Here is a 14739-nt window from a genome sequence, read left to right on the forward strand (position 1 = left end):
GTTACAGTTACAGGGAAAGTGCAGTGCAGGTGAATAATAAGGTGCAAGGTCATAATGAGGTAGATTGTGGGAATAAGAGTCCATTTTATCGTACTAGGGGACTGTTCAATAGTCTTATAACAGTGGGATAGAGGCTATCTTTGAGCCTGGTGGTATGTGCTTTCAGGCTTTTGTACCTATATACTTGCAAGTTGGACTAGTGTGTGATTGGAAGGGAACCTGATGTGGTGGTGTCCCCCTGCTTCTGTCCTTCTCAGTGGTAAAGCTCCCAGGTTTGGGCAGTGCGGGTGGAGCAGCCTGGATGAGTAGATTTAGAAGATGGTACACATTGCAGCTGTCGTCATTGGTGGAGGGGGAGTGAATGGTCTACTTGTCTTTGCGTTGTGAACCAGCTGAGTTGTTTTTATTCTGGGGTTTGATAAGATGATCTTTTGGAACAAAAACCCATCAACACTGAGTGAGGTTATTATTCAAACCCCCTTTAATCAGAAGGAAGGCATACTGTTAATTTGGAAGTGGATCATTGGAAGTGTTATGAGCCAGGTTGCTATTTGATGAATGTCCCTTTAAGGCACCTGGACAGTAGAGTAGTGTGTGTGTGTGTGGTGTTATCTCCAAGACAGCAAGACTATAACAACGTGCTGGCTGTTTTGCACAGAGGGTTGGGGATGGAGGGAGGGAGGGGGGGAGAGGGAGAGAGAGAGAGAGAGAGAGACAGAGAGACAGAGAGACAGAGACTGACTGCTAGTCTCCGTATCACTGGATGAAGACAATAGCTGTGTCTGTCACTACAATCCATGTATGGATTTTTTGGAGCAATCAAGTGGAGTCCACTTTGTCGTTAACCTGTAGTGGGAAACAGGTATTTGTGTGGGCGGCCACGTATCGAATGCCTTCGGGGTGGCAGATACTTTGGAACAAAGCAATGGAGATCATCAGAGATTGAGGTGTCGTATGGGTTCCATCGTGGAACATGTGGATTTCGTAATTTCTCTCTACATTCTCTCTTCAGTCGGTGGTTTTGTAAAAGCCTTTGCTCCCGTTTCACCTTATGACTTGCTGAACTGAACTTTGAGAACTATTCCTAGACTTGGGGTTTGGGAATTTGCCACACACACACTTTGAGTTTATTAGTTTTGGGGATTATGTTTAATATCTAACTTTTCTTATTATCACAAGTAGTTATTAGTAAAATAGTCTCTAACACTTATACATGGCTCGTTGCGTTTCTATTGTTGCTGGTACGTAACAGAAGTAATATTACAATGGAATGACCAGAAGAGTTGTACAATAGAATTACATATTGCTGTAAAACTGTACCACAGCAAACCTCATACCTTCTCTCCACCACCTCCTGAATGTTTTCTATCCCGATGGCACTGCTGCGTCGAGAGCTGAAAGGCCCGGATTTTTTCCTTGTTGGACTCTTCCCGGGGATAATCAAGGACTGTGAAAACATACTGAATTGTCATCTGGAAGACCAGTTAACTGACTGTGTTTTATACTATGCCATTTCGCACAGCTGCTCTCTGCAGCACACACTCACATACATCATGGTTCTAGGTCAACAGGTTAAATGTGGGAACTTACTGAGCAGAAGGGTGAGCAGAAATATATGAAGAATCTACACAAACCTCTCCTAACACTGCACTCTAATCACTGCAAAGACATATTTAAGTACCCAAGCTGGGCTCCATGGGCCAGTGGAGGCATTGTGGATGCACTGTTCTGTGATGGGTGCGCGTGAATGAGCGATTAAGGCATCACGTGACATGCTTCCCTGCTATTTCTACAGGCAATATTTGCTACCGGCAGAGCAGAAATTTCCACACACATTGATTAACCAAAAAGTTTCTAACACTGGATTAAACTAATGGAAAAAAATCAAATTCAATTGCTGGCAACATTTAATTCTTTAGTAATTATAATATTCCACCCTTTGGGATCTTGCTGGAAACCTTAATTATTCCAATTAAAATTAAAAAAAAACTGTTCAACTGATCATACTTTCCTTTATTGTTCTCCTCTCCTCTCATAACAGCTGTAACTTTAACCATTCGGCCCTTCGATCCTGCCCCACCATTCAGTATGATCATGGCTGACCTGATCTTGGCCTCAATTTCCTACCTGTTCCCTAAATCCTCCAGTCCCCTACAGCCTTCAATCTGTCTATCTCACCTTGAATTCAACAATTTCTTTCCACAGCTCTCTGCAGAAGAAAATTCCAAAGATTGATGATTAACTGAGAGCAGAAATTACTCCTTGTTTGCATTTTGATGGACACTGCCTTGTTCTCAGTCTATGTCCCCTGGTTATAAATAACTCCCACAAGAGGAAGGATTATCCTGCCAATCCCTCAGTATCTTACATTTCAATATTACGACTTCTTGTTCTTCTATGCTCCAGTGAGCATAGCCCAACTTGCTGAACCTATTCCTCATGTGACAACCCCATCTTCCCAGGAATCAACTTTGTGAATGTTCTCTGAACTGTCTCCAGTGGAAGTACATCACTCCCTAAATAAGGAGATCAAAACTGCAGCAAGCAGTCCAGATGTGGTCTCACCACAGCTGCAAAAGACTTCCTTACTTTTATACTTAATTCCCCTTACAGTAAGACCAACATTGTCTTCCTAAAAACTTGCTACCGTTATGACCCCCAGATCCCTCTTTACAGCCGTGTTCCAGAGTCTTTCTCCTGTTAACCAACATTCTGCTTTTCTGTTCTTCCTACCCAGGTGGATAATCTCACATTTTCCCACATTATACTTCATTCGTCAAATTTTTAACCCTCTCATTTAGGCTTTTCGCATCCTTTTGAAGATTTTCTGTCTTCCTCACAACTTGTTTTCCCTCCTGTCTTGCATTGTCAACAAATTTTGTCACAGAACATTTGGTCTCTTCATCAGCATCACTAATGTAGATTGTAATAGCTGAGGCCTCATCACTACCCTCCATGGCATCCCTTCAGATGCAGCTTCAACTTTCCTGGGGTTGGAAGACCTGCTGCCAATATCATCCTAGTGGGTGTTAGCAGCAGACCACCAAACCACCAGTCCATCCAGAAGTTGTGGAGCTCGGTGTTAATCACAGTGCAAAGGTGTGATACCTGTGTCCTAGTACATCTGGTCTGGGCAATGCACAAATGTTCTTTCCCAGATCTGCTTTCTCCATCATCTTCCCTTATTTATAAAAAAATGGTTTAGAGTTCTTGAACTCTCTTCATGAAAATCAGTCCCAGAATAGTTCTGGGGAAGAATGGACCATTCTTTCTTAGTCTAAATACAATTTCCGCTCTACAAGGTAATCCAATGAAGTATCCAACCAACTCTACGTCACAGAGTCAACAAATCAAGTTTAAGAAAATACAAAGCTGTGACTAATGTCTGGAATCCATTTCTAGTGTCATTCCCACAACATGACGCAATGTGTTAAGGTTGGCTGATTACAATAATGCTCTGGCGATTAGTAATTTTTTTCCTCAAGCATTCAGGTTACACTTTTTAAAATAATTGTCTTGAAGAAAATCTAGCTAATATTGGCATTTTAACAAATCTCCCTTTAGCTTCACTTTTGCAGAACAGTGAACTATAATCTGATTGTGCAGATGTTCTGCAGTCATGAGTCAAACAGTCCCGGCCACCCTGTCTTGTAATTGGTGCAGGAAGGAGTGTGCTCCAGCCACTCCACTGGAAATATCCTCCAGTTGCTCTGTGGGTCTGTTGACTTAAATCCATCGGGATGTGTGAAAACCAGAAGATCAGCAAACTTGATATGGCTCAATGTACGATCTCTGATACTACTAGGAAAAACACTTAGCAATTACCTGCATAAAGGCACCTACCCTCTTTTTAGTCACTTGACAATGATAAAGAATTGTAAATAAATTATCAGAGGAAGAAAAGAACAAAGTATAGGTTCAAACATAGGCACCTCAAGCCTGCTCTGCCATTTAATATGACCATGGTTGACCCAATCTTGGCCCCAGCTCCACACTCTTGCCTGATCCGCATAACCCTCGACTTCCCTGTGGTCCAAAAATCTGTCTCGTTAACCTTCGATATATCTAATGGCTGGGCCTCCACGGCTCTTTGGGGTATGGAAGTTTCACAGTCCTCTGAGAGAAATCCCACCATTTCTGGTTTAATGGACAGTTCTGTATTCTGAGACTTTGCCCCACCAATTCTAGATAATCTTACTATAGAAATATCCTCCCAACATCTACTTTGTCAGAATCTGTTGTGTTTCCTTCGCCTCTAAGCTTCAGTATGTGTAGGCCCCATCTCAATCTTTCCTCACAAGACAACCTCTTCTTCCCAGTAATCATCCTGGCGAACTGCCTCCAGTGCAAGGACACACCATCTTGTGAATAATATCATGTGAATATTATCTCCCATGATTTACAAGAACCATGTATTTCAATGTTTATATATATAACACCATTATCCAAACATTCATACTTAAATTAACATTAGCTAATAGTAACAAACTAGCATTTATTAACTAAAAATTTGTGTATTTATTGTCGCATTCATTACATTAAAACCCAAATAATATATCGCAGTTAAACGATATCATAAAATAATCAGATCATGCTGTGATTAGCAAATCATTACACTCTGATTCAAACATTTACTTGAAGGTGTGCTTTCAGACAACAGCAGCCCAGTGACAGTGTATGAGACACAACTGTATTGCTAAACCACTGTACGTTGGCGATACAATCATGCAGTCTGTGGCTGTGCCATGTACCACAGCACTGGGCTCCCAGTCCTCCTCTGCATTTGCCAAGTGGCAGCTTCCTGGCATTGACCGGCCAGAAGCGGTAAATAGAGTTTCAGCACTTGCCAAAAGGCAGGGACACAGGCGGGTCCTGGTATCAGCAAACTGTCGACCTGGTACGCCTATAATATCATAGGGCAGCTGCTCACCACTCTAATAGGCACTGGATTAAACACCAGAGGAGGCAGAGAGAGGAAGACAAGAAGTGAAGCTGGGGAGGTGTTCCTGGATCAGGCTCATTGGATATTCCCTGACCATAGACAATATGGGAATGTTGATGGAATTCTACATGCCTGAGCTTCAGACCATTGTTTTGCAGAAATCCAGTGCAGACTCAGGAAGATCCCACATGGGCTAGATACCATCACACTATCTGGCTGGTCCCAAGTCTTGTGAACAGTAGTTTAGCAAAGTTGTTACCAAAACAGTCACTATTTAAACAATGCATTGGAACATCTCATAATAATCAGTTACTAGGACCATAACTCATTAATCTTGATTGTTATTGAGATTAGGTCATGCACAAATCAAACTTATTGTAACTTATGCATTCATGACTATTAATCCAATTCATATCTACAAGCCATCTGTTCAAACTGCCACACATCTGATTTTGCTTCCTGCATTTAATGCTTCTAGTTTGTAAATCTTTGCTTACTTTTCACAAAGCATTTGAATGCAGGCTACGGGATCAGTGGTGAAGCAATAGGAAGAGATGCTTGGAGTATAAATTAGAGACGGTGCATTTCCAAACAACCAAAAGCAACTTGCTCCGATAAAAGATATGGAGACATGCAGGAGACTTAAATCAGGGACCATGCAATGAGCATCACATTAGGAGCAAGAGTGGACTGGAGAGAAAAAAGTGAGTGTAAAACGTAAACCTCTTCTATTGTTCCTATGCCTATAGCACTGCCTCGACGTCCATGCTTACTTGGGCTTTTTCCGGGCACAAGCAATGACTAAGGGAAAGGAGAAAATACAAAATGAATCATGCACAGCTTTCTCACAATAACGATTTATGATGATTAACAAGAATGAGGCTGTGATGTGAAAATAACAGGACAGGGAATGAAATTCACCCAAAGAAATGAATGAATCTTTGGAGCTGGGGACTGGACACAGGGCTTTTATATCCAATATAATGCTGCCAGAAGTTCCAATACACCTTTAGTTCTTCTTAAAAAAGAACAGCCGTTTATTATTCTTGACAGAAAATGCTGGAAACTCTCAGCAGGTCAGGCAACACAGGTGGAACGAGAAACGGAGTTAATGTTTTAGGTCTGAGACCGCTCATCAGAGCACTCTGTTTTTATTTCAGATTTCCAGTATCCACAGTTTTTCCTTTACTTTCAATTGACTCATCCCCTGTGCCAGTCAAAGGGACAGAGGACAAGTTATAGGGTCTTCATCCAGGCTGAAGCTCACAGTGTTGTGTGGTCACCTGGTGATGGAATGAAGTCAGTCCAGAAAAATGCAAAGGTCTCCACTTGGCATTTGCTAAAAGCAGAGAGCAGAGATTACTGTCACAGCAGAATCCCATGTATGTCCTGCACTTCACACACCTGTGAGTATAGCAATGATATTATTTACTTACTTACGCACTTCTGCGCAAAGTACGACTTTGTAATAATGCAAATGCACTGAAGACCCGATGGACGAGAAGCGAAACTTCACCTTCAGCTCTTACTGAAGACTCATGACTGACACCTTACTGAAGATTGCCGTGCAGTCTCCCCCCCAGCTTACACTTGGGGAATAATCGGATTGATTTCACAGTCTTGCCATCCAGCAGGGTTTGAACTGCAGAGTCTGATTTCGGAATGAGTGTTGAGAGATTTCTATTTCGGAAATGGAAGGCCAAGTTTCTTTACACATCGTTTTACTGCTGACTTTGAAGTGGGGAAATCTGCCCGGATATTTCAGATCTCCCTCCTCTGATGCATTAAACTGGTATTAATGCCCCTGAACCTCCATGCAATTGGTCCACTTTGACTGAGTTATGGCCCACGAGTGGCCCCACACCACAGTGTGAGGGGTGGGATGATCAGTGAGGGCAGAGATCACTGCTCTGAGGTACTTGTTATAGAAAGTCTGCAGTCACCAATGGGACAAGCAGTGAAGAGGTTTCAAATACCCTGAACACTGGAAACCAAGGCTGGCAGATGCTGCATGCAAGACATCATTGGAGACCCTGTAGTTGATGCTCCATAACTGATCTGACCAAGTTACTTCTAGTCCTTGTGAGCATTCTACAAAGCTGGTTACACCCAGTCATGCACGTTGATGGTGGGGAGGGAGAAAAGTGTTGAATTAATGTCATGAAGATGTCAACCGTGCAAGGGTGAATTACACCCAGAGGTATCCGGGTCAAATTACTGATGACTGCAGTGTCATCCTGAAGTGATTGCTAGTGCAATCTAATGTGGGTAACATCATTTTTATTTGTGATTTGCACAGGAAAAGCAAGTCCAAAGGATGCAATGGCAAGGCTACTCACTTTTAATGTTTTCACTGGATTGTCATCACCAGCAAAGCTCAATGAACTGACGCACCGCTGTGATACCTTCATCTATTCTCCACCTGGTTTGGGATCTGGGGAGGATTTGGGAAGGAAATCTGAACTCTCTCCTTCACAGCAGGACCATGAGTGTGGAGCAATCAAAGGACTGGTACCACAAATCCCTCGTGTAATATTGTGGCAACACAGAGAGAGAGTTGGATGTCTCGCTATGATACCAGTGCTGAATTCATACTTGGCACTACACTCAGAGCAGCTAGTCAGTATCACAACAGGCAGCATTTGTTGGTTAATTCCCTTTAGAGACACAAGATATGAAAATTTTATCAAGCCACATTCTTGATCTCAAGGAAATAGCATCCTCAGAAAACCTTCAGGACACCCCAATGACTTATTTAACATCTACTGATTTTTAAAGTTGCTGTGTAACTTTTTCTAATTAGACTGAAAAAGAAAGTCAATGGTAAATGGATGATGGTGCTCTAACTTTAATTCCTTAGAAACCTATGACCAATGTATGATCTCAACTATGTCTGGGCAGACCTTATCAAGGCCATGACTGGTAGTCCCATTATCAATGGGATCTATAGTACTTGGAAATAAAAAACACTTTGACAAGGAGTCTAAATTAGGAGGTGGGTAATTAGGAGTCTCTCCCTTGGAGACGTGACCTTACATACCCAATTTTCCTTTCAGATAGGTCAAAAGGGAATTTGACCTCAGACTTGGTCTAATAAAAGAGACAAGTTGACAAATTCACTCCCTGCCCCACAAAGGTTCATTTCCATTTATTATGCTGTTGTCCCAAACTCCAGGAAAACAAATTAAGGATAATCTTATTTAGACCTTGTGATCAGCTAGGGTAGGACTTCGCTCGCTTTGATTCTTTTAATCGCTGTTAGAATCCAGGTAGTTACTGCCCCTCCATTTCTGTGCCCAGAGCTGAACTATGGCCATGGGACAAATCCACTTCACCTCCCCCATTTTAGTCTGATCATCCTGGTGTAGCAGCTTGGAGCCTTTATCAAAAGTAACCATTGGTCAGATGAGAAGAGGCAAGAGAGGAGACTGCTGGGGCCTTGACAGAGATCTTTGTATCCTCTTTAGCCACAAGTGAGGTCCCAGAGGACTGGAGAATAACCAGTGATGTTCTTCTGTTTAAGAAGGGTATAGAAACAAAGCAGGAAATGATAGGCTGGTGATACTTTCATCAGTCGAGGGGAAATTATTGAAGATTCTTAGGGATAGGATCTACTTGCATCTGGAAAAACGAAGATTTACTGGGGATAGGCAGCAAGGTTTTGTACAGGGGTGGTCACGTCTGATTATCTTGACTGAGATTTTTGAGGATGTGATGAAACTGGTTGATAACGGTAGAGCAATGGATGTTGTCTACATGGACTTTAGTAAAACATTCAACAAGGTCCCTCATAATACGCTGATCCAGAAGACTTGGTAGATTGGATTCAAAATTGGCTTGGCCATAGAAGACAGAGGGTAGTGGTGGAGGGGAGGTCTGTGACCAGTGGTGTTCCACAAAGGTCAGTGTTGGGACCTCTGTTGTTTGCGGTATATATAAATGATTTGGACAAATACGTAGGTGGACTGATTAGTAAGTTTGCAGATGTCACAAAAATTGGAGGAGTCGTGGACAGTGAGGAAGATTGTCAAAGGAATCAGCAGGTATTGACCAGTTGGAAATGTGGGCAGAGGAATGGCAGATGGAGTTTAATCCAGACAAGTGTGAGGTGTTGCACTTTGGGAGGTTAAATGTAAGAGGAAAGTATATTGTAAATGGCAGGACTGTTAGGAGCATCGATATACCGACCTATCTTGAGGTGCAAGTCCATAGCTCCCTGAAATAGGCAACACAAGAGGATTGGGTGGTAAAGGTGGTGTACGGCATGCTTGCCTTCATCGATCGGGAAGTCATGTTGCAGCTGTATAAAACTTCAGTTTGGCCACATTTGCATAATTGTGTGCAGTTCTGGTTGTTGCATCGCAGGAAGGATGTGGAGGCTTTGGAGAGGATGCAGAGGAGGTTCACCAGGATGCTGTCTGCATTAGAGGGTGGTAGCTATAAGGAGAGGTTGGACAAACTTGGATTCTTTTCTCTGTGCCACCAGGGGCTGAGGGGAGACCTGACAGAAGTTTATAAAATCATGAGAGGCATAGATAGGGTAGATCGTCAAAGTCTTTTTCCCAGGATGGAAATGTCAAATACAAGAGTGCATAGTTTAAGGTGAGAGAGAGAAAGTTTAAAGAAGATTTAAGAGGCATTTTTTTTTACAAACAGAGAGTGGTGGGTGCCTGGAACACGCTGCCAGGGGAGGGGGTGGAAGCAGATACGACAGCAACGTTTAAGAGGCACTTAGACGGACACATGAACGGGCAGGGGATGCGGAGATACAGGACCATGTGCAGGCAGATAGGATTCGTTTAAATTGGCATCATGACGGGCACAGACATCGTTGGCCAAAGGTCCTGTTCCTGTGCTGTACCATTGTATGTTCTTAAGAGCTGCTAAACATTTGGTAAAACTTTTGATGAAATCATCTTCTAAAAATAAAATGCTTTCGTCAGAGTGTGTTAAAAAAAAATCCTCTAAGGTGCTGCACAGCTTTGGTGGTAAATGTCCTCTCCGGGAGTTAAGCGAGAATCAATGGGGAATTAACCCAATAACTGGCCAAGTCTAGTTTGGAAACAATGCACAAAGAATCTGCTTCCAGTTCCTGGCCGGGGCACACCATATCAGCCCAAGCCCACTTACGCTTACTTCTGGATCTGTGCCTTGAATAATAACCGAGACTCCGCAGTCCTGTTGGATAGAGACTTCCAAACACTCATCCCCACAGGGTGAAGGCATTTCTTCTCATTTCTGCCCTAAGTGACCAGCCTCTTCTACTGCATCTACTCCAGTCAGGGGAAAAATCAGCCCCACACCCACACTGTCAAGCCCCACAAGAACTTTGAATGTTTCAATGAGATCACCAGCCTGAGACTGAGACTGGAGTCTTCTGAGATCCTTGTGCTGCTGTTAGACCAAGTGATATGTTAAAACGTAACCCCAGCATGTCTTGGCCTGGTGACACGAAGAGGCTGCAGATGCCAGAATCCGGAACAAAAACAAAACAGATTGCTGGAAGGACTCAGCAGGTCGAGCAGCATCTGTGGAGGGAAAAGGTGTGAGTCAATGTGTCGGGTCAAAAGCCTGCACCAGGACTGAGAGGGGAAAGGAAAGGTTGCCAGTATATAGCAGTAGCGGGGGGGGGGGGGGGGGGGGGGGGGGGGGGGGGGGGGGGGGGGGGGGGGGGGGGGAGGGGGGGGGGGGGGGGGGGGGGGGTAGGTGATGGGTGAAACCAATGGGGATGGGATAGATGAGCAGAATGAAGCCAGGTGGGGAGGGGGGAAGGCAGAGGTGGCAAAGGGAGAAGACAGCTGGTGGATAGGTCAGTGTGAGTGGGAGGAGAACATCTGGGTGTGAGTTACCTGAAATTGGAACAGTCAACGTTCAGACCATTGGGTTGGAAGCTACCCAGTGCAACGTGAATTGTTGTTCTTCTGATTCACACTTGGCCTCTCTGTGGCAACGGAGAAGGCCGAGGACAGACAGGTTGGAGGGGAATGGGAAGGAGAGTTAACATGACGTGGAAACTGGAAGATGAGAAGGCCGCTGTGGACAGAGGGCAGACTCTCTGCAAAACGGTTGCATGGTCTACATTTGGTTTCACCAATGTGGACAAGGTCACATCGTGACCACTGGATGGAGTAAATCAGGTTGGGAGAGATCAGGTGAGCCTCCGCCTCACCTGGAAAGGGTATTGGCCTGTTCTCTGACCATTTATCCAGATACTTTCCTCATCCACATCTTGCCACAAGATGACCGAAATTAAGAAGGCGTGTTCTTCATTTCCTTTCACGGAGACTAGGGGCGGAGTTTATGCCAATCTAGCTTCGCACGGTTTTCCTTCAACATTCACACCTTCCACCCGCCAACAGGCAATCACTCAGTAACAGTTATGATTGGTCTCCAACCATCCACAGCCAAGATCAATTCCCAATGCTCCAACTCTCAAGATCCTGAATCCACATCTCCGAGGATTTTTGCAAAACACACACCTCTCCCCAGGAACAATTCTGCTGCATCAGACTGACAATGTGGTGGAGAATGAATAGTTCACTCAGGGCACAGGAGACAAGATAACTGTGACAATACAGGAGGATTTCAAACCATTTAATGTAATTATTTTGACTGCAGGATGGCTGGCCAATTGGGAGTGATTGTTACCTCCTTCATCTGTGCCCTGTCTGAGCAGTCACTTCCTCAAGGCTGGCTCCATCTTACGTTGAATGCCTAGCCTGCTGAATGCAAGTTAAGCAGACAGTACTAATTAAGTATTGGGTATGAAACAGTGATATTTACAGATTGTTCTGGTGTCTCCACAACCTAATGTGAAATTCAGAAGATTTTCAGTAAGGAGCCAAGCTCCTTATAGAGTCATACAGCACGGAAACAGGCCCTTTGGCCCAATTGGCCAATACCGACCAAGATGCTTCATCCAAGCTAGTCCCATTTGCCAGAGTTTGGCCCATGACCTTCTAAACCTTTCCAATCCATATACCTGTCCAACTGTCTTTTAAAAGTTGTTATTGTACCTGCCTCGACCACTTCCTCTGGCAGCTCATTCCATATACCACCTTTTGTGTGAAAAAGTTGTCCCTTAAGTTCCTATTAAATCTTTCCCCTCTCACCTTAAACCTGTGCCCTCTAGTTCTTGATTCCCCAACCCTGGGGAAAAGACTGAGTGCATTCACCCTATCTATGCCCCTCATGATTTTATGCACCTTTGTAAGATCACCTCTCAGTCTCTTATGCTGCAAGGAATAAAGTCCCAGCCTGTCCAATCTCTCCCTATAACTCAGTCCCTCAAGTCCTGGTACCATCCTTGTAGATCTTTTCTGCACTTTCTGGTTTAATAACATCTTTCCCATAGCAGGGCAACCAAAACTGAACACAATATCCCAAGTGCGGCCTCACCAGCATCCTGTACAACCGCACCATGACCTCCCAACTTTTGTACTCAATGCCCTGACTTATGAAAGCCGGCGTGCCAAAAGCCTCCTTCACCACCCTGTCTACCTGTGACTCCACTTTCAATGAACCATATACTTGTACTCCAAGGACCCTCTGCTCTACAACACTTCCCAGGGCCCTACTGTTCACTGTGAAAATCCTACCCTGGATTGGACTTTCAAAATGCAACAGCATTCAGAATGAACTATTTACCATCTTCCATCCTAACTGATTTGTACACCCAATGTATAAAGGTAGACGCAGGTTTAATTCACATTGTAATACTCAGTTTTTACAATATTATTGTCAACAGTGATATTGTATAAAAACAGTACGTTCGTAGCAAAATCCGCCCCAGATTCTGAATTGGGGTCAATAATGTTTTTGTTGCAGATGTATTAACTGCTTGTATAAAATCGTCAATGACACTCATTTCGACCTCGCAGAGGACTAGTGTATCTTGTTTCAATGTTTTCCAAGCCTCTTGCCACTTTACACTGAAGCACATGACATTGTATGGTGTGGTTCCTTGGTTCAAGCGAGTTCTGCTACAATAAGAGGAGAACGTGCCACTTGCTTGAATTTGTCTCTTTGACTCAGTAAAGGATTAAACATTCACAGATGCGAGGTTTCGAAGCCGTTGCTTTCGGTACTTATAATGCCTTTAGGTTTCACTGGCTGATGGGGGCTTGTACTTACAATGCCAGGGGCTTTGATGGTTTCTCCTGTGGTGTGAGTAAAACTGCCACTGTGACTCGAAGAGACAGTGTTCTGTTTCTTACTGCTGAGACCCATGGCATCCATCGATTGGCTTCGACTTCTAATCACCCGCTGAATAAAAAAGGTTTAATCAGTCATGTGTCACGTTTTATGGAATGTTCCGAATTAAATTAAAATGGGTATCAGCAGTCAGAGAACAAGCAACCCATTCAGAGTCATGGAGTCACACAGCATGGAAACAGGCCCTTCGGCCCAAGTGGTCCATGCCGACCAAGATGCCCATTGAAGCCAGTCCCATTTGCCCGTGTTTGACCCATCTCCCTCTAAACCTTTCCTATCCATGTACCTGTCCAAATACCTTTTAAAGGTTGTTAATGTACCTGCCTCAATCACTTCCTCTGGCAGCTCATTCCATGTACGCACCACCCTCTGTGTAAAAAGTTTGCCCCTCAGGTCCCCTTTAAATCTCTCACCCTAAACCTATGCCCTCTAGTTCTTAATTCCCCAATCCTGGGAAGAAGACTGAGTGCATTCACCCTATCTGCACCCATCATGATTTTATGCACCTCTATAAGATCACCCCTTAGCCTCCTATGCTCCAAGGAAAAAAAGTCCCAGCCTGTCTAACCTTGCCCTATAACTCAGTCCCTCGAGTCCTGGTACCACCCTCGTAAATCTTTTCTGCACTCTTTCCAGTTTAGTAACATCTTTCCTGTGGCAGGGTGACCTAAACTGAACGCAATACTCCTAGTGCAGCCTCACCATCATCTTGTACAACCTCCCAACTCCTCTACCTAATGCCCTGGCCGATGAAGGCCAGCATGCCAAATGCTTTCTTCGCCATCCTGTCTACCTGTGACTCCACTTTCAGGGAACCATGTACCTGCACTCCAATGTCCCTCTGTTCTATAACACTCTCCAGTGCCCTACCATTCACTGTGAAAATCCTTCCTTGATTTGACTTTCCAAAATGCAACACTTTGCACTTATCTGAATTAAACTCCATTTGCCATTCCTTGGCCCACTTACCCAGTTGATCAAGATCCCCCTGTAATTGTTGATAACCATCTTCACTGTCTATGACACCACCTATTTTAGTGTTACCTATTTAACCTCTTGATATTTGCTCCCATTTGAATGATTCTTCTTAAAATGCCCAGCTTGTCACTCCAGGACAGTGATACTTCAGGCCCACATTCAGTTGAATTATTGTAACATCCATCGCTGATGACCTGAGCTGTCTCCACTAAAGTGCCCTCCACTCAAATCCTTATTTTAACTTCCTTTGCGAAGATTCTGAGGATATTGTATAACACTATGGTCACGATTTCTCTCTTAAAATTTTATTATACTTCTGGACCAATAAACTGATCAGAAAGATAGCAAATGAATATAGAAATAGAAAGTAGAGTTTAATCAGGAGAAGTGTGGGGTTGTGGGGAGAGGAGTAGTCAAGGTAAGGGAAGACACAATAATTGGTGGATACTGAGAAGTGTAAAGAAATGGAGTGCTTAAGGGGGCACACAGGACACCTTCCATTATTGGAGTACATGAGTACTACACAATGCATAAGAACAGGGATCCCATGTTAGAACTACATCAAACGCTAGTTAGGCCATGACTGCAGTACTACTACAGAGTTC

The 14739-nt window shown here is 43.8% G+C and overlaps 1 protein-coding gene across 4 annotated transcripts in view; it reads right to left on the minus strand.

The window, feature by feature from the left end:
- The window catches only part of rap1gapa (RAP1 GTPase activating protein a), a 302062-nt gene that overhangs the window by 17352 nt on the left and 269971 nt on the right, over window positions 1-14739 (minus strand). For 2 of the 4 annotated variants that reach the window (XM_052039182.1, XM_052039184.1), the window contains 3 exons: window positions 13076-13207; window positions 5666-5743; window positions 1338-1447 (listed from right to left, as the gene is read on the minus strand). In XM_052039182.1, the coding sequence (XP_051895142.1) occupies window positions 1338-1447; window positions 5666-5743; window positions 13076-13207 (320 nt within the window). The remainder of the gene's footprint in view (window positions 1-1337; window positions 1448-5665; window positions 5744-13075; window positions 13208-14739) is intronic. The other 2 variants (XM_052039183.1, XM_052039185.1) reach the window with 2 other exon arrangements.

This window comes from Pristis pectinata, chromosome 26, assembly GCF_009764475.1.
Source record: "Pristis pectinata isolate sPriPec2 chromosome 26, sPriPec2.1.pri, whole genome shotgun sequence".
Lineage (NCBI taxonomy): Eukaryota > Metazoa > Chordata > Chondrichthyes > Rhinopristiformes > Pristidae > Pristis > Pristis pectinata.